Below are 26,058 nucleotides of genomic sequence, written 5' to 3'. Positions count from 1 at the left end.
TCGGTACAAAAAATGTCATCATTTGCATCAGGAGCAGCAGGGTTTTTGTGCATGTTGTCTAAGCATGTTTTTTTGTTTTGCTCTCATAGAGTTGTTACCCATTCACATCATTATATGACTGGCACACAGCAACGGTTGAGTTAAAAATCTTCATTTGTGTTCTCCTGAAGAAACAAACACACCTACATGTTGGATGCACTGGGGGTCAGCAGATAAACATCACATTTTCATTTTTGGGTGAACTAACCCTTTAATTTGAGTTAGAAGATGAATGAAGGTCTTACGGGTTTGGAACGACGAGGGCGAGTAATTAATGACAATTTACATTTTTGGGTGAGCTAACCCTTCAAGATCAAAGAACACAGTGCAAAACACACAATACACCGTTTGTGAAGTTGCTTGAGCACTAGGGCTGTGCGATATTGAAGAAAAATGTGATATGCAATATCTTGTTGAATAATGTGATATTCGATATGTGATACGATACTGCTATAAGTGTGTAAAATCTATTTAAATTATATAAAAACAATTATTTAAAAACGGAGAATTTGTGTTTCACATTCTTTCTGGGAAATGAAAGCATCGCTACAACTTCTCAAAGTGACCGGCAGTTTTTTAGCAAACATTTATGTCCCAAATCGTTGTGGCAACGTTTCGGGGTGTGTGTGTGTGTGTCACACGCGAGACTACAAGTTATTGTTTTTCGCAAATTATTGCATTTAATAACTCTTTTTAACGTCAAGCAAGTCCCATAAATAACAGTTGTGTGCCAAGTCTACTCTCTGCTATATGCGACAACCTAAAACGTACACTTTTAACAATGTTGAAGTAGCCTGTTAAAATCATTCAGACATAGGCGTTGCGATATGCATATTGCAATATGTACATTTGCGATATTTTGGTAATTTCGATATATTGCACAGCCCTATTGAACACACTGATTTACCTCGAGACAGTCGGCCCTCTCTGGCTCCTCATCTATGAATCTCTTCCTCAGGTCAATGTCGCGGTCAGTCGGCAGGCCGAGTCTTAACATGCTGTCGAACAGAGCGGTGTCGGAGATGTCCGCGCCGTCGCTCCTCTCTGCGTCTTCAGACGGTTCTGTGTTGCCTCTGGTCAGGGTGTCGATCAGCTTAATGACCTCTAGAGCCCCTTGGGTCTTGTCTTTGCGTAAGTCTGTGTCAAGACTCGTCTTTCCGAAGCTGTCCAGCATCTGCATGACTTTCAGCGCGCTCTGAGTTTTGTCCTTCCTCAGGTCTGTGTCCTGAAGACCGAGACGTGGAGAGGACTGCCTATCATCCACTGAAGAAGAGAAAGCATTACAGAAATTACTGACAGCTAGGGTCGGAATTAACAGGCACTTAAGCCAGGGGTTTTTAAACTGGGGGCCCCCAGGGGTCCTCCAGAAGGTTCTAAGGGGTCCCCAGAAATTTCACAGAATACAAAGACAAAGCAAAAATGGTTAAAGTCTACCAAACATAGTTTCATTTCTAAATGTTTCTCTCTTTTCTTGTTGTAAACATACTTTCCAGAATTGTATGTTTGCTTTTAATCTGTCTATTTTTTTCTCTCACTATAGTCCTCTTCATCTTGCTTACTTGGGTTTTAAGATGATTTATTAATGCAGTACGTAAGCAGCTTACATACATTTATTTTGAAAGTTGCTTATACACATTTTTTTTTAAATTGAAAATGTTCTTCTTCAGGTTTCTACATCCAACGTGAAATATAACCAATTTAAGTTTGGAAAGAATTTTGTATTTATAATGTCACTTTTTTTTATTTCACTTTATATTTTTTTATACATAAACATATATAGATAGATTTTAGGAAGGGGGTCCCTCATAAAAGGTTTGTCATATTTGGGGGTCCTTGGCATCATAAAGTTTGAAAACCCTTGGCTTAAGCCACCAAAATAAACAAAAATATTCCTAATTTCAAGACAAGGAATGGCACTGCACAATTAAATGGACATGTTTATGTTGAGCTTATGAATGCAACAGCTAATCAGAGGTGTTAATACAATGCAAACAAGACTCATTTTGCAGTGCAGACTGCTTCCCTGAGAATAACTGGAGTTTTTTTATGGCAGAACTCGAGTTAGACTGAACTAATGGACCACTTCAGTGAAGTTGAATGTTCTTTGCTCACTTTCTGTACAGAATTTATTCAAAGTTATTCATGCTACTAAAATAGCCAATTTAAAGTCTTCATTATTCTAATGCATAAGTAATAACGGTTCATAGCTTGCTTGCTTTGTGTGGCCTACGATAATAATGACATGCTGTTTCCCCAAACACAAAAACGTATAATAAAGCACCATGCCCTGTAAAGAGTTCCCGTTTTCCTAATTTAAAAATGAATTGGATACATTTAAGTATTTGACGTAAAAGACAACAGGGCTGTCCTCTAATAGTTGATCAAACGTTAGTTGATGAAAAATTTGACTTGGTTGGGTTGGTTGCAGAACTTCACAGAAAGTGGCAAAGTCACATAGTGGCTTGTTGGGGAGTCTAAAATTTAAAGTATGGGATCATTCCAAGACGGTAAAAGATGACCACAAAAAGGGGACGTGGAAAGGTTTACCCATCATTAATCCACCTCGTCCATGGCTTATCATTTGAAACTTGAAAGTAGTAGCCTAATGTTCGCCACGGCTGCTCACTCTAACATTAACTTTATAAATGTGCGCAGTTATTAAAGGTGCACTATGCAACTTTCGGTCCGCTAGATGTCGCCTATTCAAAACAATGCCGTAGTTTGATGACGCCAAGTTTGAGCGCAGTATCTTGGGACGTGGTCTTCACCTCATATTCAGTGGAAAATAGGACTCAGGCAGAAATCATGTTGATGGATGCGGTTATTAACGTTACTGTAGTGTAAAGCAGAGTGTTAGTGTGGAGCTGAGCACGGCTGCTGGAGCGATTGTTACAAAAATACCCGCCTCGCGAGCACCGGGACTTTTATTATGACGGGACGGGACACAGTCGCCTGCAGTATTTCCGCTTTTCCGGTCATGATTATAAGGTAAAGCAGCTCTGTTTATTATATTAGATACATTTAAGTGTGTTTAAAATGATGTTATGACGTTACTCTATGCGTTCACTCGGCGCTGCTGTCACATGTTCACACTGCTAAGAGAAAAGCGCGTCTGCCCAATAAAACCGAGGGTAACGCAGGTATGACGCGATTGACAGGCGACTCCCTCAGACGCTATGCTGAAATGTCCCGGTCCTTAGTTAAAGTAGCAATTTTTTCACAATTTACAAATAGTTAGAAACATTTGGGATATTGTAAGAACTCAACTGAACAAAATATAGAACCACCGGCCTAGTGGTTTTTGGATATTTTACTGCAAAAATACTACATAGTGCACCTTTAAACTCATCGTATTCAAGTGTTTGTAAGAAGTTTATTTTTTAGGCAAGCGCATGCGTGCATATGTTTTGACCTGTACAGAGGGGAAGGGAAAGAGGATTTTACAGGGCACAGTCTAATGTATGTTATTGTTGATGTTACATATATTCTTTTACAGCCCTGAAACCAACTCAACCAACCTGCACCCAATTTATTAAAGTAATTAAATTAATATCAACATAGTTGACTAAAGGCTAAAAGATGCAGTGTGTAATATTTATGTGGATCTATTGACAGAAATGCAATATAATATACATAGCTAGGTTTTGAGTGGTGTATAAAAAGCCAGCTGCATCTTCAGATTCCCCTTACCATCCCTGAAATCTTCATTGGGTTGGTTTCTCTGGCGTTTTGAGCTTCCTTCATGGGCGTTGAGGTCCATCTTCCTCTTAAGCGCACTGATGTCCTCCTCTGCCTTTCCCTGCGAGCTCTTCTTGTTCAGCTGAATGAGCTCCAGTAGCTCTTTTACCCTCTCTGGGTTATCGCGAGGGGTTGCCTTCTCAGCGCTCTGAACCCGCAGCTCCTCCACCTTCTTCTTCACATTCTCCAGGACCATTGTGAACACAGCCGGATTGTAGATGTAGGGCCGCATGAAGGCCTCCCAGTTTGTCTTCTGCCTGGGTGCAGGGAAAAGCCTCTCCCTGACGTCCAGTTTTGGATCGTAGTCGGTCCTAATGCGCTGAATAGGTTTGCCTTCACGGAGGTTTGTGAGGTAGTCGTACACTTGCTGCTCTATGGCTGTTCTGGGGTCAGCAGGAGGGTCACTGCGAGCCTCTCTGAGGGTGAAGTGAAGAGCGGAGATGAACGAATCGTGCTGGGGCATGATGGGATTCTCTGACGACACAGGCTTGCAGGGAGTTGATGCTTTACAAAGACAAACAAATTACATTTAGTTTCATTACTAAATAGTAAAATTAAGATGAGACTTGAGCCTGAAACATACTCTATTCTAACACTTCAACTTCAAAAGATAACTTTTTATGCATTGTGTCTGAATGCCAATATCATGAAAAGCTCATTTAACTTATGTATGAAATTGGAATATTGCATAAAACATTTGGGAATAAAGCAGCGTTTTCATCCCACGTGTTTTAGAGAACAAAATCATCACTTCCTGGGAAATTGGTGCAAAAATATTTTTTACATATATTTAAAAGTTGCTGCAACGGGGAACGAAACTGTGGCTCTTTTATCCTCCATCAAAATGACAGATTAAATTATATCATGTTATCTTGAAATATCAAAAAATTGTATCTATAAATTCTAAAAACAGTTCATAAACATTCTGCCAACAAATGAGTTGGATACACGTTATCCGATAAGAAGACTTGCTCAAAAACTACAATGAAAGCATTTACCAAATAAATCCCTCGACGCGCAACAAAAAACGTCAGGTGACTTCACCTCAGCAGAGGATGTGATTGAATAACAGGACTAACCAGCGGACCAATCGCATCGCAGCATCTCAAATGCTGGTCTGGCCTTTCTTTAAAAACTCAAGAGCCAAAGTCTGTCATCAGAATGGTTTGGTTTAATTCCCTCCAGAAGAGTCTCCCGTTTGCATTTCCAAACACGCATCCGAACGCAAGAGAACATGACAGCGTTTATGGTTTCGTCTGCCACTGCCGTCGCTTTAGGCTTGCTCAGTCGGGGACACTTCAATTTCAACTATATTACAGATCTGCCCGCATTGACACTAGGGCTGCGGATCAAGATCCGGATCAAGATACTTAATTTATCAATGAGTTTATTGATATTTTTTAAAAAACTTTTTTATATTAAAATATTTTTATTATCATCATCATCAGGACCCACAAATATTACCCCATTGCATAATTATACATTATATTCAACATTATGTATAGTGGTTTAATGTAGTAATGTCACTGAAAATGTTTTTCACCCTCACGCATTACTCTCGCTTTCAATGCAGGCAGCATCTCTCCCGGTCGCTGTCCCTCCTCTACCGCTATTAATGCACTATACATATAAGAATAAACCATCTAAAATGCTTTAAATAATCATACTACTAAATATAAATGATGTTTGAGCTTTCACTATAAGGAGTGCCCCTTTAAATGATGTTTCTGCTTTGACTTTGAGGCGTGTCATTCCAGCAGCGCTCGCTCTTCAGATGATCAATGCAATCCGTCACAGCTCTAATCGCAAGAAAGCTCGTCAAAATGACACTTCCTAAACTGTAAATGTTTAGCTTATCTAAAAATGTTAATTCTGAATGTACTCACTCATGTTGTTTTTGCGTCCCTCGCAATCATTTGAACGTCCGTGTTTACAACAGTAAGCAAATAGTGATAAGTCTGGTCATCAAATAATGGGTCTCTTCAGAAGATTTGGATTACACACTCGATTAGTTATTTTTACAATGCTTTTATGACATTTATGGGATCTTTTTGATCCAAAGTTTGAGAGGAATGGGCAGTCTCTTGAAGAGACAATAGTCTACTTTATGATGCCCGTGGCACTGGTAATGAACTTAAATGGAGGGACAGAAATCGCAGGTTTTATAACAAACATCTTCATTTGTGTTCAGAAGCTAACGAAACAAAACAACATATAGGCTGTGTGCACGGCTTCTGTGCTATTTCACGGGCATTCGACCAGTCAGCGCACTGCTGCCACATGATATCTAAGCACGCAGTATAATATGTTGTTTTTTTTGTAATCGCGGCTTTGAACGATTACATAATCGTAGCATCCATAATCGTAATCACGATTAGAAATTTGATTAATTATGCAGCCCTAATTGACACTATATGATAATTGAAAAGAGCTGATAACATCACCTTTTTTTCAGAGCGGCAAAACAGGCGAATCAAATTCTGTTGCAATATTTTCCTGTTTAAAACTGAAGCTGCTTTGAAACAACTGGCGTTGTAAAAAGCGCTATATAAATAAAGGTGACTTGACTCTGAGCAGCAACATCCACAGGTTCTTCCCTGACAAATGTTTTATGCAATAATCCAATTTTCTACACAAGTTAAATTCACATATTTGGATGGAAACCTAGATATTGGTATTGGCAGCGACTACTGAAATGTTTGTATCGTGATTACACTAGTCTGAAGACAAGCTTGCTGACCAAGTTAGCTGAAATAAGATACACGGTGTATGATTATGACTAGCTACCTGCGTGTTTATCCGCAGACATTTGAAGCTAATATGATCATTTCCTTCAGTTAATGAAATGTATTTTTGCCACACTGATGTAAGGAAGTATTTTAAACAAAAGTGCTTGCAAAATTTTGGCCGATCAATCACGTCTGTGTCTGCAAAAAATATGTTTCTGGCTTTAAGAAGGTACACATACATTTACTCTTCAAATACTCACAGCCCTTCAACAAGTCACGCTTCTCACGGTAAATAAAAAGTGCTTGTATACAGGACATTTTCCATCCGCCTCGTCGCTCTGTAAAATCAAAGACATTTGAAATATATTTAAAAGATCGACTTCTTTCACACTTTCACCATCTTTAGATCATACCGCTTGAGTTGGCCATTTGACTGGCAGAAAGCAAGAAGAGAAAACCTCTGTCCTTCACCATATTCACCAACACCTGCAAGACAAGACAACAATCAGCTCATGTTCCAGCTAGTTCAAGATTATTTATTGTCACTATACCAAGTATAGCTAAATTTAGCTAAATCCAATCCATTCAGTGCCATCACATATATTTAGTGCGACTAAAACATCTATATGGCATACACAATATAACACAACACACACAAAAACAGAGCAGCTAGGCGAATCGTCAATATTGCGCACAGATATCGCACAGTTAGCAGTACGAACTGCATGATATTACACACAAAATAAGTATAAATATAAGAAGTCTCATTAGATTAGTGCATGATTCAGGTATAAGGGGTGTGTGTCTGTGTGTTAGTGTTGTGTTGAGTTCCCTTATGCCGCTAGGGTAAAAACTGTTTTTGAGTCTGTTGGTCCGTGATTTAATGGACCTAAAGTGTTTGCTAGAAGGCAACAATTTTAAAACCTGATGTCCAGGATGGGACCGGTCCTTTAAAATGTTTTGCGCTCTACCAAGGCAGCGTGTGGTGTAAAGTTCCTTAAGGGAAGTCAGAGGGCATCCAATGATTTTTTTGTGCTGAATTGATGACCCCCTGTAGTGCCAGTGTATTTTAGTAGGGGTGTAACGATTCATTTTTTAACAACGATTCGATTCGTTTCACGATTTGAGGTTGTCGATACGATTTAAGGACAATTTTGGTGCATTTAGAACGATATGATCCGAAACGATTCAGTAACTTGAAATCGATTCAGTAACTTTTTAGACCAAAATTTAAATCAGTGTGACCTTTTATTTCAGTCGAATCGAATCGTTGTTAAAACGAATCGTTACACCCCTATATTTTAGTGATATTTTTATTTAAAAAATTCGGGAGGAGCACACTCAGATAATCAAACCTAATCAACAAGTGGAGCATGTCATTTAACATAAGCTATTTAAACAAGTGGAGCACGTTCATGGGGGGTACTCTGGGGGAGCCCTCCCCCGGACAGCACGCCAAATACGCATAATCTTTACTCTATTTAATTTGATGTAAGTGCAAACTCGTGAAATGTTAATAGTACTGCTACTGGATAGTCGAGAGATCCATGCTTGGATTTATCCAAGTTCATCGCTGAAAAGGTTTGATGGTAGATTTAGACGCACAAGCGCCTCGTGAGTCAAGACCGAACACAGACCGACTGAATAATTTAAAGCTGCACTCTGTAACTTTTTGCACTCTAGTGGTTAATAAACAGAACTGCATGCGTCTTGCGGAAGAACATTGCAGCCGGAGCTACTTCTCTCTGTTTATGTCTATGGCGGATCACGCAGAGACTGTGCTCCTCCGCAGCGGTACCGACCAGTCTGGCCTGAAATAGTCCCAATATAAATACTTATTATAAGTGTACCATAATGAACACGGTTTGGAAAATTGATTAATGTTGTACATTCTAAATATATATAATTTTTGTATATATATAATCTTGAACACAAAAAAAGTTACGAACAGCAGCTTTAATTTAAGCAGAAAACTTCAAATGGAGATTGCTGAAATGCAGTGTAATTGTTTATTTGGGTTTTCAGATCACGCATGCACATGGCTGCCAGATTGCAAATTTTAAGTAAAACTGGCTAGAATTATGAAAAAAAAAAAAAAAAAAAAAAAAAAAAAAGCTCTGATTGGGGGATTTAAATGTAATTAATGTTGAATTAATATAGAAATCTACATTTTGGTCTTGTCTTTTTTCATCAATGATATTGCATGTTGATATAGTCGCAGTTATCATTTAATGAAGTTTGTCTTCATCATGGAAAAAAGGTTTGTCAACTAACATTTTGTGTCATTTTTCGTTAGCGAAATTAACACTAGTCCCAACCTAAAGCAATACGAATCAGGATAAGACGCTCACCAGACCCTTTTCCTCCAGTTTCTGCAGCAGAGCAGTCAAACTCTTTGGAGATTTGTCTTTCTCCACCACGTCAAACAGACTGCAGAACATGCCACTTTTAGACACTACAAAAACAGAGACAGTATTTACATTATTTTATCGTATTTCTACAAGCACACTCAATGCGACTTTAACATCCCTATAATCATGTGCAAAACAACAAGCAAACAAAACATCACAAAATAATTTAATTTGCTGAAAATGTAACTACATGTGTCCTGTAGTAGCTTAAATTTGGCCATTTAAGTTCTCTCTCATTTTGACTAGTGTGCCATATCGGACAGTATGATAATGCACACTAGTCAAAATGAGAGAAAACTTAAGAACTTAATAATACTATCATAATCTAAATATATCTAAGGCAATAGATTTTTTTTTTTTGGGGGGTAAAGAAAGTTGGCCATTAGAGTGCACAAATAACTTAAAATGTTGACCTTGAATGCACAAATAACTTAAAAAGTTGAACTTGAATTATGTTGAAGTGCTTGGGACAAAGCTTTTGATGACGTTTGTTTTTGTAAAACATTAAATACACATTTGGATTTAAGGTTATAAAATATAAATAATTATCGGTAACAATCGTAATAATTGCTAAACGATTTAGGATATGTAACAAAAAATAACACAGACCTCCTTCAGTAATCCCGTTTACATAAAGCCGGGTGCACACGGTGCGGTTTTGCCCACGATTTGGCCGTCTGAGACAAATTTTGCAAATCCTAAAAGATTCCTCTGATCCTAGTCTAAAATCTGACGTCTTTAAACAATAGATCAATGTTCACCGGCGGCCGATTAATGACCGCTGCGATTAAATTTGACCTCAGATGAAATTCTGGCAGTGTCAGAAGATTTGCCGCAAAATCCTGCAGTGTGACTTCTCTACGACGGCCGTCAAATATTTAGGTTTTTCAAGACAAACTAAGACCAAAACGAGAGGGGGAGATTTCTTTGTAGCCTCCATTTCAGTCCCACGTGTAATGCAGCTCACTGTCAGTCATTCATTGATGATATAAAACTCCGGACGAGTTTTTCTTGTGTGCGTCCTTGACTATCCTACAGTCTGACAGTAATGACAGCTGAGATCTTACAGTGTGCCATGACTTACAGCGCCGATCATGTTTGTACTATAGTGTTGTCACGATACCAAAATTATGACTTCGATACGATATCAGACTAAAATATCGATATATCGATACTAAATCGATACCACAGTAAAATAAATAAATACATAAATAAATAAGATAAGATGCTTAATATGACAACAGAACTTGTTATTATTCATTGTTATTTTTTACTAAAAATTAATGTGGCCAGCATGTTCCTTAGGGTTGGCCATCGTTTTGATTTGAACAATTATTGATCAATTGATCAATTACTATTAAAATTATCTCACAAATTTTTGCTATCTCAATGTATTTTTTACAACGGGGCAATTGTGTTGCAATAGCTTACACACAGCACAAGGAAGCTTGATTTCTAATGGTAAATTGAATTTAAAAAGACGAGTAAACAGTAATAAAATAAGAACAAATAAACAGATTACAAACAATAGCACAAATAAATGCAATAGAATAGAAGATACAGATGAACTAGACTGCTTTATTTTTCAGGTAAGTCTAACATTCAGATAAGGAACTGAATTAAAAAAAATGCATAGTAATTACATTTAAAACAACACTGGATAATGTTCTTTGTAAAAAATTCAATAGCGTACAGATGAAACTATTAAAGTTACACAAGTTGATCAGTCAAGAGCAGTTGATCGTTTGTCTTTTTGTAGTTTGAATAGCAAATGACTGCGGTCCCTTTAAGACTAACAGACGCATGGTTCCTAAACACTGTTCCTGTTACTCGTTCTTCCTGAACTGTTTGCGACTGTGTTTACGTTAATACTCTTCCAGATGTGCACTGATAATTCTTTGAGTGTATTTGACCAATAATAAGCTGGAAAAGGAAGCAAATGTTTGCACTTGTATCATGTCAGAGGCGGCTTTATTAGGGTAGGCTATGTGTGTGTGCGCTTCAGATGTGGAGCACGAAATCTGCGGGGATTAGTAGAATTAATTTATGTGCAATCCCGCGCGAAATTCAGACCGATCACTCACTAACACTAACACACTGTCATGAGGAAAAAGTCCAGCAGAACGCGCGTTCGCCGTGCTCAGAGGTTAACCGGGCTGAGTGAGAATATGCCGGTGTGTGTCAACTCGCTTTCAGTCGGAGAGGAGAGCGCAGCTGATATCGATACTGTAAAAACTGAGAATCGTATCGTTTCAGATATTCCAGTATCGATATATATCGAAATATCGATATTTTTGACAACACTAGTTTGTACAGTGTGACAAGCAACATTCGCAAAGGATTCAGAAAAATCGCACAGTGTGCAGGACCCTTAAGGCACATTCCCACCATTTGTTTTTTACACGACATCACAGTTTTCACAGATTCGTGTTATTGTTATTTACATAGAGATAGTAAATGTATAGTTTTCAAAACCTTGCATGTTTTCCATGAAAACGACTAAAAGTGCTGTACTATTCATGCAAGGCCAGTAGATGGTGATGTCTCTTTGTGAAGACGACACATTTATAGACTAAACACATAATAATACACATGCACATGACATCACAGTTTTCACAAATCAGATATTTGTTGTTTAAATGTGGACAATATCTGTATCGGTTGCTAAAACTTGCACTTATAAATTGTTTTCAAAAGCATTTTACAGACGTCAAAACGCCATAATCGGCTAAATAATCTGACAAAACGCATGCAAATTAGTGAAGGAGGATAAATGAGTGGTCCAAACCTTCATGGCTGCCCGTGTAGAGATTCCAGGAGAAGAGGGCAGGTGGGATTTTCTGCTTCACCTGCTGCAGGCTCATGACTTTACCGATCTCAATCTTCTCTGGCCTGAAACAACAACAGCCGGCATTCATGATCGCAGTGCACTGCAAAAAATTCTTTCCTAGTATCTTTATCTTGTTTCTAGTCAAAATATGTAAAAAAAATTACTTTTACTAGTCAAGTAAAAATTGTTGTCTTGTTTTGGGGAAAAATAAATAAAAGAGTTTCTGCATAAAATAAGTAAAATAATCTGTCAGTGGGGTAAGCAACATACTCTTAATTCAAACAGAAAACAATATTATTTTGCTTACCCCATTGGGAGATTATTTTGCTTATTTTATGCAGAAACTGCATTGGTTTTTCCCAAAACTAGACAACAATTTTTACTTGTCTAGTAAATGTTTCTAAAAGTAAGAATTTTTAGATATTTTGACTAGAAACAAGACAAAAATACTAAGTAAGAAGAGCAATTTTTGGAGTGTGATTCCACAGGCACAAGCGCATTTACAATACACAAGCTGTTGCTGTTAATGGACTCACAGTTTGTAGGGCAGGAAAGGCTGAGAGAGCGACCGAAGGCAGGCCTGGTACACGTCTTTCCCCCCGTTCACAAAATGTCCCCGCCATACCGTGTAGCTGCGCCTCCCTATCACAACAACGAAACAACAAAGGAAAAGAACAGGTGAAAAGACTGTCCTTATTTCCTTAGGAGTCTGGTTTCTCACATTTTTCTCCATTATGCCCCTGGTGGAGTTTTGGTTCCTTGCTACTGTTGCCTTTGGCTTGGCTTGCTCAGTTGGGGACACAATTTTTAACTAAATATTCAAATAAATTGTCAACTATATTACTGAACTGCCTAACCCTAACTGCCCGCATTGTCGCTATATGATAATTGAAATGAGCTGATAACATCACCGTTTTCTCCAGGGCGACTGTACAGCCGAATCAAATTCTCTAGCATTATCTTCCTGTTAACACTGTGAAGCTGCTTTGAAACAATTGCCATTGTAAAATCACTATATAAAAAAAGTTGACTTGACTTATTTGACTGCATGTCATTCCAAACAAGTATGCTATAATTTTCTTTGAAGATTTCTTTCATACAACAACAGTTTAATACGAATAAAGTCCCATTAAGGAAAGTCATTTTACTCGGCGGCCATCTTTGAAACGCCTCTCAGGCAGCCTCTTGAATGGGGAAACATTTTCAAAGATGTTCACCAAGCTTAAAATTTAATTTTGTAACTGAAATCGGCAATGAAATCTGACAACAACAGTCTCACAAATTTAGTTTCAGCTTCAGTGATATGATGACTTTACAGGGTTCCCACTCTTTTTTCGTGATCATGTCCAGGACATTTTTACTACGGCTCGGATAAAAGACACCCCCTAAAGTAATATACTTTATATAATATATAAAGTTTTTAAAAAGCGTACAGTTTATTGCCATGACTTAAATATAAAATACGTTTTTAAAATTACATACGATATTAATATATGTTATATATGTTTTCTGGGGGGAAAAAGTTTTGCTTAAAACAAAATGGCAAAATGACCTGCCACTGAGGTGAGGGAAATAATCTTATTTCTGTTTGGGACGGAAACAAGAAACAAGATTTAAATCAGAAACAACATTATTTTTCTCACCCCAGATGGCAGATAATTTTGCCTGTTTTAAGCAAAAACTCACTTCTTTTTGATTTTATTTTTAACAAAACAAGGAAAAATATCTTATGTCGTTTTACGTATCTAATAAATGCATCTTGATTTAAGAATATTTAGGTATTTAGACTAAAATCAAGACACAATTATTAAGTCAGAAGTGCAATTTTTGCAGTGTAATCAGCAATTGGCTCTTTTATTTAGAAGGCGGGACTTATTCTGCCATTTTGCGCACTGCACTTTTCCATTCATAGTAATATGAGTGCATTGTTTTTTGTATACCTAAAGTCTTTGTCAAGCTGCACCATAAAAGTGCACAGACTATATGAAGAGTTCGGTTGAAAAACGGGATTTGGATTTTGGATTTTATTATGGGAAATCACTGGTTAGATGTACCTTAATCTATGTGTGAATTGCTGCCATTAATAAGATTTAAAAATGTACATTTTAAGCCTACTACAAAATGTATATTTTCACAAAATGCGATATCCGCCAGCCCAGTTTCTTTACAAAGTGCGATAAAGAACGTTCAAGATGCTGCGCGAGCTCAGGATGTCACGCGAGGAGAGAGTCACCGCCGGTGAAGTGCTCCAAGTTTGCTCAGTGATTTAATGATTATAGCAAAACAACAAACATATTTTTAAAAAGAGGATTCAATACGCTAACTAAAAAAACGTTTACCATTTTTAATTGTTTATACTGTAGGCGAGCTGTCAGTCACATAGGCTACGTCACTGATCAACAGCTGTCTGTCAGTCAGAGAATAAAAGCTTCAGATACAAACTAACGCTATGGATTTCGATGACGGATTGGAGCCGGTCAGGAAGGCATCTAAAGAAAATAATCAAAGGGAGAAGACCAAAGGCATTCAGGGGAGGGAAAACATCCAAAGATTAATTGTGGTCATCGTGCGACTGCGAGTAACGTTGGTCTGTGTCATACACACACACACACACACACACACACACACACACACAAAACAGTGACTTTTCTTAATGGTATTACAGTAGTAGAATATAGACTAAGTTGGATATATAGCGTTTTGCAAAAAAAAAAAAAAAAAAAAAAAGTTATGTTATGTTGTGTATGTTCTGGCCAAAAATAACTCAATATCTTATTATTAATAATCAATCTTTGTATTTTACCAATTTAAGATGTCTGGCAATGTTAAGATAAATATGTTGCAATTTGGCATGGTTTTTGACTTATTTATGAACTATTTATGGACATAAAATTAAATAAAAAATATCCTGGATTGAAGAATATTGAGTCCCTGGCCTTCACTGAGCTCAAGTAATATTTTAATGTACAAAAAATTGTGAATGAACTTGACTGTTGATGTCTTAAATAAAAATGTCAAATAACCAACATTTCTCAAAATGGATATATCTCGTTTTGCAACGAAACTCTTCATATAAACTCTTACAGTAAGGAAAAGAGATCTAAAAAAGGCAGCTTTTATGTTCCACAGAAAACTATTGCATCCTTTGTGCTGTTGAACTGTAGTGCTGCCCACCTCTGCTCGTCCCCGACGGCTGACTGTTGGTCCTGAAGAACAAAGACAACCTTAATTAAAATTCAGGTTCAGTGAGTCACAACAAAGGGAAGTGTAAAGGCAAGAGTCAGGCACCTGAGAGGAGGAAGTGGTTTGGGTACCACCGTCGACGCCTCTCTGCTTTTGAAGTAATAAGAGACCACAGCATACGGACACACGTGTCTCGGCCTGGAGGAAACCTCGAAATCCACATACTCGTAGAAGTATTGCTGTGAAGAAAGACCCATCAGCCATCTCACAGAATATAAGTGATCACTTGATCAAGAATTTTTAGTCATAGAGTGTTATTTTACTCATACCTAAATAAAGAAAACGGCACTTTTTTTTTTTTTTTTACCTGAGTATACTCAAATGACCTGAACGCCTGTAAGGATGTCACTCGTGTGGAGTTCTTGGAGAAATGACTGTCAAATTTAGGTGTAGGATCCATACCTCTGGACATGGAATCATGTACACTCTTGACTTTACCCTGAAGGAAAAACGATTGAACATTTTTCAGACACCGTAACACTATGAGGTTCATATGAAAATGACAGATCGCTCAAACTGCTGGTGTACCTTTATAACTTTAAATATGATGATGTTTCCTGTGGATCCAGGCTCGATGGGGTTGACTTGAAGTAAATCAGAAAACTGACACAGGTAAACCCCTGCAATAAACATATTCAGTGTTTACTACATTTACTACTGCAGTGTTTACTACATATTCAGTGTTTACTACTACAGTGTTTACTACTTATTCAGTGTTTACTACATGTTTACTACTACAGTGTTTACTACATATTTAGTGTTTACTACATATTTAGTGTTTACTACAACAGTGTTAACTACATGTTTACTACATATTCAGTGTTCACTACATGTTTACTGCAATGTTTACTACATATTCAGTGTTTACTACATGTTTACTACTACAATGTTTACTACATATTCAGTGTTCACTACATGTTTACTACAATGTTTACTACATATTCAGTGTTTACTACATGTTTACTACTACAGTGTTTACTACATGTTTACTACTACAGTGTTTACTACATATTTAGTGTTTACTACAACAGTGTTTACTACATGTTTACTACATATTCAGTGTTCACTACATGTTTACTACATATTCAGTGTTAACTACATGTTTACTACATATTCAGTGTTCACTACATGTTTACTACAATGTTTACTACATATTCAGTGTTTACTACATGTTTACTACTACAATGTTTACTACATATTCAGTGTTCACTACATGTTTACTACAATGTTTACTACATATTCAGTGTTTACTACATATTCAGTGTTTACTACATATTCAGTGTTTACTACAACAGTGTTAACTACATGTTTACTACATATTCAGTGTTCACTACATGTTTACTACATATTCAGTGTTAACTACATGTTTACTACATATTCAGTGTTCACTACATGTTTACTGCAATGTTTACTACATATTCAGTGTTTACTACATGTTTACTACTACAGTGTTTACTACTACAGTGTTTACTACATATTTAGTGTTTACTACAACAGTGTTAACTACATGTTTACTACATATTCAGTGTTAACTACATGTTTACTACATATTCAGTGTTCACTACATGTTTACTGCAATGTTTACTACATATTCAGTGTTTACTACATGTTTACTACTACAATGTTTACTACATATTCAGTGTTCACTACATGTTTACTACAATGTTTACTACATATTCAGTGTTTACTACATATTCAGTGTTTACTACATATTCAGTGTTTACTACATGTTTACTACTACAGTGTTTACTACATATTTAGTGTTTACTACAACAGTGTTAACTACATGTTTACTACATATTCAGTGTTCACTACATGTTTACTACATATTCAGTGTTAACTACATGTTTACTACTTATTCAGTGTTCACTACATGTTTACTACATATTCAGTGTTCACTACATGTTTACTGCAATGTTTACTACATATTCAGTGTTTACTACATGTTTACTACTACAGTGTTTACTACTACAGTGTTTACTACATATTTAGTGTTTACTACAACAGTGTTAACTACATGTTTACTACATATTCAGTGTTCACTATATGTTTACTACATATTCAGTGTTAACTACATGTTTACTACATATTCAGTGTTCACTACATGTTTACTACATATTCAGTGTTCACTACATGTTTACTACATATTCAGTGTTCACTACATGTTTACTACATATTCAGTGTTCACTACATGTTTACTGCAATGTTTACTACATATTCAGTGTTCACTACATGTTTACTACATATTCAGTGTTCACTACATGTTTACTACATATTCAGTGTTCACTACATGTTTACTACATATTCAGTGTTCACTACATGTTTACTACATATTCAGTGTTTACTACATGTTTACTGCAATGTTTACTACATATTCAGTGTTCACTACATGTTTACTACATATTCAGTGTTCACTACATGTTTACTACATATTCAGTGTTCACTACATGTTTACTACATATTCAGTGTTCACTACATGTTTACTACATATTCAGTGTTCACTACATGTTTACTGCAATGTTTACTACATATTCAGTGTTTACTACATGTTTACTACTACAATGTTTACTACATATTCAGTGTTAACTACATGTTTACTACATATTCAGTGTTAACTACATGTTTACTACATATTCAGTGTTTACTACATGTTTACTACTACAATGTTTACTACATATTCAGTGTTAACTACATGTTTACTACATATTCAGTGTTTACTACGTTTACTACTACAATGTTTACTACATATTCAGTGTTAACTACATGTTTACTACATATTCAGTGTTTACTGCATGTTTACTGCAATGTTTACTACATATTCAGTGTTTACTACATGTTTACTACTACAATGTTTACTACATATTCAGTGTTTACTACAACAGTGTTAACTACATGTTTACTACATATTCAGTGTTTACTACATGTTTACTACTACAATGTTTACTACATATTCAGTGTTAACTACAACAGTGTTAACTACATGTTTACTACATATTCAGTGTTTACTACATGTTTACTACTACAATGTTTACTACATATTCAGTGTTTACTACAACAGTGTTAACTACATGTTTACTACATATTCAGTGTTTACTACAACAGTGTTAACTACATGTTTACTACATATTCAGTGTTTACTACATGTTTACTGCAATGTTTACTACATATTCAGTGTTTACTACAATGTTTACTAATATACATATAAGAATATGATTCCATTTCGATTTATTATTTTGGATATACAGTGAGGAAAAAAAGTATTTGAACACCCTGCTATTATGCAAGTCCTCCCACTTAGAAATCATGGAGGGGTCTGAAATTAGCATCATAGGTGCATGTCCACTGTGAGAGACATAATCTTTAAAAAAAAAAAAAAAATCAATATGTATGATTTTTTTTTACTATTTATTTGTATGATACAGCTGCAAATAAGTATTTAAATACCTGAGAAAATCAATGTTAATATTTGATACAGTAGCCTTTGTTTGCAATTACTAGGGATGGGTACCGAAACCCGGTATTAAACGGGCCCCGAGGCTGAATTTTGAAAGACTGTTGTATCGATAAGCTCGGACGTTATCGGTTCTGCTGTCGGTACTTTTGAAAATGAGAGACAGAGAGAGACAGAGAGAGACAGAGAGAGAGAGAGAGAGAGAGAGAGAGAGACAGAGAGAGACAGAGAGAGACAGAGAGAGAGAGACAGAGAGAGAGAGAGAGAGAGAGAGAGAGAGAGAGAGAGAGAGAGAGAGAGAGAGAGAGAGAGAGAGAGAGAGAGAGAGAGAGAGAGAGAGAGAGAGAAACGACAGCCCTAATGAGTGATGACGGAGCGCAGAACTAAACATTCAAACATAGCCTGGTTACACTTTACACTAGATTCTTGTCATTTCTCCCTAACTCAAACGTAATGACAGAATCAGCACGATCAGTGATTGCTGTAAAATACAGTCTAGGTACTGTTGGTAAACTGTGGGATGCGTTTAATAATAAAAAGAGCGATTAAAAGCACAAAAATGTGCGCAAGAGATTGTTCCCAAGTCGGTGCGAGCTCCGAAACAGCCCGCAAAGTGACGAGCAAATTACACTTTCGGTTTCACACTCAGGTCTAAACGATCAAATTTACACAAACATCTGTGTCAAAATGACCGGCTTGGAGAGTCTCTTAAACACAATTTGTGTCTAAAATGGATGTTATTATGGATAGTTGGGAGAAAATGTAGTGCATCTTACTATTATCAGTCGCCTAGATGCACCTCTGTCTTAAAGAGGCAGCGGTGTAAATAAACATGCTGATGAATTACTGCGAATTAAACAACCAAATCAATCAAATCCAAAGAAAAAAAAAATCACTCGCAGCTCTTGAATGAATAACTTCAGCTTTAATAAGCATTAATATTTCCTATCTATGATAAACTATGCAGTGTTATTTTACATTTGATTACTAGAATTCTTCCTGAAATTAAAGCACTGTGTAGGCCTATATAATGTGCATCTTTGTTAATTGTGTGTGGTGTATATATTATATATATATATATATATATATATATATATATATATATATATATATATATATATATATATAGTATAATCTCAAAAAGTACCGATAAGAATATTGTTAAGAGTAGTAATACCGTTAAAACCTTAACGATACCCATCCCTAGCAATTACAGAGGTCAAACGTTTCCTGTAGTTTTCCCCCAGGTTTGCACACACTGCAGGAGGGATTTTTGCCCACTCCTCCACACAGATCTTCTCTAGATCAGTCAGGTTTCTGGCCTGTCGCTGAGAAACACGGAGTTTGAGCTCTCTCCAAAGATTCTCTATTGGGTTTAGGTCTGGAGACTGGCTAGGCCACGCCAGATCCTTGATATGCTTCTTACAGAGCCACTCCTTGGTTATCCTGGCTGTGCTTCGGGTCATTGTCTTGTTGGAAGACCCAGCCTCGACCCATCTTCAATGCTCTAACTGAGGGAAGGAGGTTGTTCCCCAAAATCTTGCAATACATGGCCCCGTTCACCCTCTCCTTAATACAATGCAGTCGCCCTGTCCCATGTGCAGAAAAACACCCCCAAAGCATGATGCTACCACCCCCATGCTTCATAGTAGGAATAGTGTTCTTGGGATGGTACTCATCATTCTTCTTCCTCCAAACACGTTTAGTGGAATTATGACCAAAAAGTTCTATTTTGGTCCCATCTGACCACATGACTTTCTCCCATGACTCCTCTGAATCATCCAAATGGTCATTGGCAAACTTAAGATGGGCCTGGACATGTGCTGGTTTAAGCAGGGGAACCTTCCATGCCATGCATAATTTCAAACCATGACATCTTAGTGTATTACCAACAGTAACCTTGGAAACGGTGGTCCCAGCTCTTTTCAGGTCATTGACAAGCTCCTCCTGTGTAGTTCTGGGCAGATTTCTCACCTGGAGATCATTGAGACCCCACGAGGTGAGATCTTGCATGGAGCCCCAGTCCGAGGGAGATTGACAGTCATGTTTAGCTTCTTCCATTTTCTAATGATTGCTCCAACAGTGGACCTTTTTTTACCAAGCTGCTTGGCAAGTTCCCCGTAGCCCTTTCCAGCCTTGTGGAGGTTTACAATTTTGTCTCTAGTGTCTTTGGACAGCTCTTTGGTCTTGACCATGTTAGTAGTTGGATTCTTACTGATTGTATGGGGTGGACAAGTGTCTTTACGCAGCTAACACCTCAAACAGGTGCATCTAATTTAGGATAACAAATGAAGTGGAAGGTGGACATTTTAAAGGCAGAGTAACAGGTCTTTGAGGGTCAGAATTCTAGCTGATAGACAGATGTTCAAATACTTGTTTGCAGCTGTATCATACAAATAAATAGTTAAAAAATCCTATATTGGGATTTTTTGTGTGTGTGATTATATCTCTCACAGTGGACATGCACCTACGATGACAATTTCAGACCCCTCCATAATTTCCAAGTGGGAGAACTTGCAAAATAGCAGGGTGTTCAAATACTTATTTCCCTCACTGTATATCATGTACAAAACATGGCAAATTTTCTCAAGGAAAACAAACTAATGCTGTAAACTAAGGGAGTCAGTTGTAGCCTATAATATTGAAGGTAAACATGTACTGAATTGTATACAAACACTTAAATTACACTATTTATGAATGAATATAAACATTTAAATTGTTTAGTCTCTTGTTTTTAGTCTAAAGATCTAACAATTCTTAAATCAAGATGCATTGACAAAATGCATGACAAAACATTTTTCCTTGTTTTCTTAAAAATAAAATCAAAATAAAGTAATTTTTTTCTTAAAACAAGAAAAATGATCTGCCAATGGGGTGAGAAAAATAATCTAATTTCTGATTGAAATCTTGTTTCTTGTTCAGAAATAAGATAATTTTTCTCACCCCATTGGCAGATCATTTTTCTTGGTTAAAGCCAAAACTCTTTAACTTGGTTAAAGGAAAAATATCTCGTCATTTAACTTATCTAGTAAATGCATCTTGATTTTTTTTTTTTTTTTTAGATATTTAGACTAGAAACAAGAAAAAAAATACTAAATAAGAAGAGCATTTTTTGCAGTGTAGTACTCGTTTTTTATCCCTTTCCCATCAAAACTCTGAATCTGTGATATGAAATCTAGAAGGTTGTGTGAAGGTTTGGCGATTTCACCTTTAGCTGGATTCCCCAAAATATTCATCCAGCTGCTTCCAACAGACAGACCTTTCTCGCACAACACTGAGATCTGCAAGCAGAGGAAACCACATCACAAGTTAAGTTAAGGAATGAGAAATGTGTTTAGCAGATCGTTCTGAAGGTACTGTACCTTTTGGTCCTCACAGAGCATGAAGCAGAATGATTCGGACAGCTCTTTCTCCGTACGCCCGTCCTGCTTGAGCTCCTTCCTCTTCTCCATGAACTGCACATTCAAAACAATCACAATATTACTTACGCACTACATATACCAGGATCAATCCAGACTTTTAATACTGAAATTGTTCACATTGAGGATATGAAGACAAATGCAACTCACATTTACCTCAGAAAAGCCACTAAATGACCAGCATCATATTGAAATGAAGTGTTGTTTAATGTGCTTTTGAGTGAAGGAAAACATCTGATAATGTGTAATGTTCAGTTATGTTTGACATTTGAAAGTTATGTTTACTGCTTTGTTCAATGAGCAATAGTTTGCTAATACTAGTGTAGAAACAGGTTTGTTTCTACTTGTGCTATGCGAGCAGCATACAGGCTATTAATTGTACAACTTAACTCAAAGTCAAATATAAACAGGCCATTTCCATTCACTCTAATTCATTCCCGTTTAAAGTCAATTAAAAATAAATAAGCACATTTCACTAAAAATATTAAATTAATTGTTTCAAAGACTAAATAATTTAGGTGAATTTACATGATTTATTCAGGTAGATTGCATTAAAGAACCAAGCCTTAAAATCTACTCCAAAATATTATGTATAATATTGTTGCCATCATTTTTTTTTTTTTAAGTAAATAGCACATAACATTTTTTACAATGTAAATAAACACACTTTTTTTAAGGTTTGATGAAATCTTTCAATGAAGCAAGTCTTTTATAGCAAGTCTCTGTGTTAATGTTTATATTCAGTCAGCAAATGCGACTGGAATACAGGTACATATTAGGGTTCACACTCTTTCAGTGATCATTTTCAGTTTAACTGTGATGGGAATAAAAGGATTGTGTCAAATATTGCTCTCTAAAGGTCTTTGCACACTGAGTCCGAAATTTTCATATGCGTTTTCACATTCGTCATCCTAAAAACAATTACAATTTACTCTTTAAGCAGTGAGGATGATTTTGTTGTTCTTTCTCTTCTTAAAAAAGGGGGGGGGGGATGCGTAGAGTTCCACCTCTTTACCAATCCCGCAGGATTATCCTAGAGTTGGGTATCGTTTGGGTTTGGACTTTTTTTTGGACGTGAGGACTTTTTTATCTCGCTTATTCGGACTCTCTCACAATTGCCAGTTTACATAATTGTGATATAAACTCAATCTTTTTTCCTCAGAATTGGACTTTATAACTTGCAATTGTGAGTTTATATATCACAATTCTAGAAAATGTTTAATTAATTTTCCAGGTTTTCCAGGAAAAGAGACAATTAAAACAACAAGATAGAACATTCACAAGCCAGTCTGTCAAAGTGACATATATCTGTATGCAAATAACAGATTAGCTGAGTATTCGTCCCTGACCAGCTCTGAATGTGGTTTCAATAATCTGATCACAATGCAGTCACACATAGTGATAGTGAAAATCTAGTCATAGCCAGACAATCCGCTTGGAAAATGATGCTATAGTTTACCAAAATTTCCTGATTATTCACTCACCCCAAGGTCATCCAAGATGTATATGACTTTCTTTTCTCAGCAAAAGAAAAATGACATTAATACATACTTTTTTTATACATTTTATACAAACCTCTCTTGAACATACTTCACAGAGCTGGACCAAGATGAGAATTTGCAGTAAAGTAATATATAATTTTTTCCTTAAATTGACTGATTGTTTTGCTAGACGACGAAACAGCCCTTAGTTGCCGACTGGGGTCACGTGGAGCCCTTTGAAGCTGCCTAAATATGGACTTTAAAATCACATCACACGTCACATCTTGGATGGCCATGGGGTGAGCAAATAATTAAGAAATTTTAGGGTAAACTATTCCTTTTAATGCCAGATGTAAAGGGAGCCTTGACATAGCGGCACATGAAACACTGTATTAAAGTGCTTTATTTTTGTGATGAATTGTTTGTCTTGAAAAGAAAATCTAATGTTTTGTAACAAAAAGTATATTCAAATTCTACCAGAATACATAGCCTGTTAAATGTTCAGTGACACTTTCCGGACTTTTTATTGCTTTTTTTCCCGCTCTCATATTTAATGATCACAAATAAGGTAAACACTCAAAAAATAATTCTGTGAAACCGTTTTTTATTTGGACAGGACACGATACTTTAAACCTTTGCCGGATATCAACTACCGTTCCTTTGATATTGACACTGTCAATCGATTATTTTTTTAACTAATTAAATCGCACATTTATTTCTGTAATTAATTGCAGTTATAAACATCAGTGTTTTTAATATTTTTATATTATAATCATTTCAGTTGCACTGCAAATTAAAATGTAGAAACAACGTAAAGATTTTAAATATTTGTTGTAAAGGCATCTTTTTATGAATGAAGGCCAGTATCTCTGATACTAATACCGTCCTTTGGATGAGACGTTAAACCGAGGTCCCGACTCACTGTAGTCGTTAAAAATCCCAGGATGTCCTTTCGATAAAGAGTAGGGGTGTAACCCCGGCATCCTGGCCAAATTTGCCCATTGGACCCTGTATCATGGCCTCCTAATAATCCCCATATCCTGATTGGCTTCATCACTCGGTCTCCTCTCCACCAATCAGCTGGTGTGCGGTGGGCGATCTGGCACAAAATGGCTGCCGTCGCATCATTCAAGTGGATGCTGCACATTGGTGGTGGTTGAGGAGATTCCCCCTTCTATGTAACGCGCTTTGTCTAAAATGGTAAAGGGTGTCTAAAAAAGCGCTATATAATTAATTATTATTATTATTTTTATTAATACTGCTACTGATGTATTTTTTTAAACATTAAATGATAGATATTCGGCTTTAAAAAATAACTTAATTTGAGTGAACTTTATAAAAGAACCTATTATACCTGTGGTCTGTCCAACAGGTAGAAAATATACAGAAATGTAATAAAGTTATCAAACAGTCTGCACTGCATAAATAATAAATTACATATACAGTCCCTGACAAAAGTCTTGTCGCTTGTGTACAAATTGACCTAAAGTGCCGCTGAAATATATTTCTAATCAATATATTTTTACAAGAAATGGCTCATTTTAATCCCACCAGCTTTTGTGATAATGTTTCAGTGAAAAACTAAACTTTCAAAAAGTATTCTAATATTCACAGCTTGGTAAAGCCCATTGAGTCAATTTTTGCAAAGACATAAGTGTTGTCACCTTGTCATATGAGCTTCACCTGTGACTAATAATGGATCAATTAGGTCTCAAGTGTGTATAAAAAGAACCCCAGTACGCTAGACCTTCACATCAACTGCAACTAGACCTCTGCAAACATGCCTAAGATTCACCCTGAGACTAAAGTTTTGATTACCAAGAGGCTGAAGACCAGATCCACTGCTGATGTGGCAGACACCTTCAATGTGTCTCAGCGTCAAGTACAGAGGATTAAAAAAAGATTTGAAGAGACTGGAGACGTTTTTGACAAGCCCAGGTCAGGCAGACCCCACAAGACAACTGCTCGAGAGGACCGTTTGTTGGCTCGAAAATCCAAGGCCAGCCCATTTTCCACTGCAGCAGAGCTCCACGAGACCTGGTCACCTGAAGTCCCTGTGTCAACCAGAACAGTTTGTCGGATTCTGTCTCGAAAGGGCCTCCATGATCGAATCAGTGCCCAGAAGCCAGCACTAAACAAAAGACAATTGAAAAACCGTGTGGCATTTGCCAAGGCCCACAGCCTGCTAAAAGGATGGATGCTGGAAAAGTGGCAGAAGGTGGATTTTTCAGATGAATCTTCTGTTGAATTACACCACAGTCGCCGCAAATATTGCAGGAGACCAACTGGAGCCAGAATGGATCAGAGATTCACCCAGAAAACATTGAAGTTTGGTGGCGGAAAAATCATGGTCTGGGGTTACATCCAGTATGGGGGTGTGCGAGAGATCTGCAGGGTGGAAGGCAACATCAATAGTCTAAAATACCAAGAAATCTTAGCTACCTCTTATATTCCCAACCATAAAAGAGGGCAAATTCTGCAGCAGGACGATGCTCCATCGCATACTTCCATCTCCACATCAAAGTTCCTCAAGGCGAAGAAGATCAAGATGCTCCAGGAGTGGCCAGCCCAGCCACCAGACATGAACATCATTGAGCATATGTGGGGTAGGATGAAAGAGGACGCATGGAAGACGAAACCAAAGAATATTGATGAACTCTGGGAGGCATGCAAGACTGCTTTCTTAGCTATTCCTGATAACTTCATCAATAAATTGT

The 26,058-nt window shown here is 36.9% G+C and overlaps 1 protein-coding gene across 3 annotated transcripts in view; it reads right to left on the bottom strand.

Annotated features, from left to right (window-relative positions):
* tasora (transcription activation suppressor a) overlaps window positions 1–26,058 on the bottom strand; it is a 69,102-nt gene that overhangs the window by 17,520 nt on the left and 25,524 nt on the right. The window contains exons 1-14 of one of the 3 annotated variants that reach the window (XM_067416336.1): window positions 25,784–25,801; window positions 21,804–21,896; window positions 21,650–21,722; window positions 15,519–15,610; window positions 15,298–15,429; window positions 15,036–15,169; window positions 14,922–14,953; window positions 12,284–12,389; window positions 11,706–11,809; window positions 8,858–8,961; window positions 6,920–6,992; window positions 6,746–6,844; window positions 3,730–4,281; window positions 947–1,302 (exon numbers count right to left, since the gene is read on the bottom strand). In XM_067416336.1, the coding sequence (XP_067272437.1) occupies window positions 947–1,302; window positions 3,730–4,281; window positions 6,746–6,844; window positions 6,920–6,992; window positions 8,858–8,961; window positions 11,706–11,809; window positions 12,284–12,389; window positions 14,922–14,953; window positions 15,036–15,169; window positions 15,298–15,429; window positions 15,519–15,610; window positions 21,650–21,722; window positions 21,804–21,893 (1,947 nt within the window). In that variant the 5' untranslated portion in view covers window positions 21,894–21,896; window positions 25,784–25,801. Of the gene's footprint in view, window positions 1–946; window positions 1,303–3,729; window positions 4,282–6,745; window positions 6,845–6,919; window positions 6,993–8,857; window positions 8,962–11,705; window positions 11,810–12,283; window positions 12,390–14,921; window positions 14,954–15,035; window positions 15,170–15,297; window positions 15,430–15,518; window positions 15,611–21,649; window positions 21,723–21,803; window positions 21,897–25,783; window positions 25,802–26,058 lie in introns of those variants that run through there. The other 2 variants (XM_067416334.1, XM_067416335.1) reach the window with 2 other exon arrangements.

This window comes from Pseudorasbora parva, chromosome 14 (assembly GCF_024679245.1).
Source record: "Pseudorasbora parva isolate DD20220531a chromosome 14, ASM2467924v1, whole genome shotgun sequence".
In the NCBI taxonomy this organism is placed as follows: Eukaryota; Metazoa; Chordata; class Actinopteri; order Cypriniformes; family Gobionidae; genus Pseudorasbora; species Pseudorasbora parva.
The sequence above is the reverse complement of the archived record's forward strand: the minus strand, read 5'-3'. Positions and strand labels throughout refer to the sequence as shown.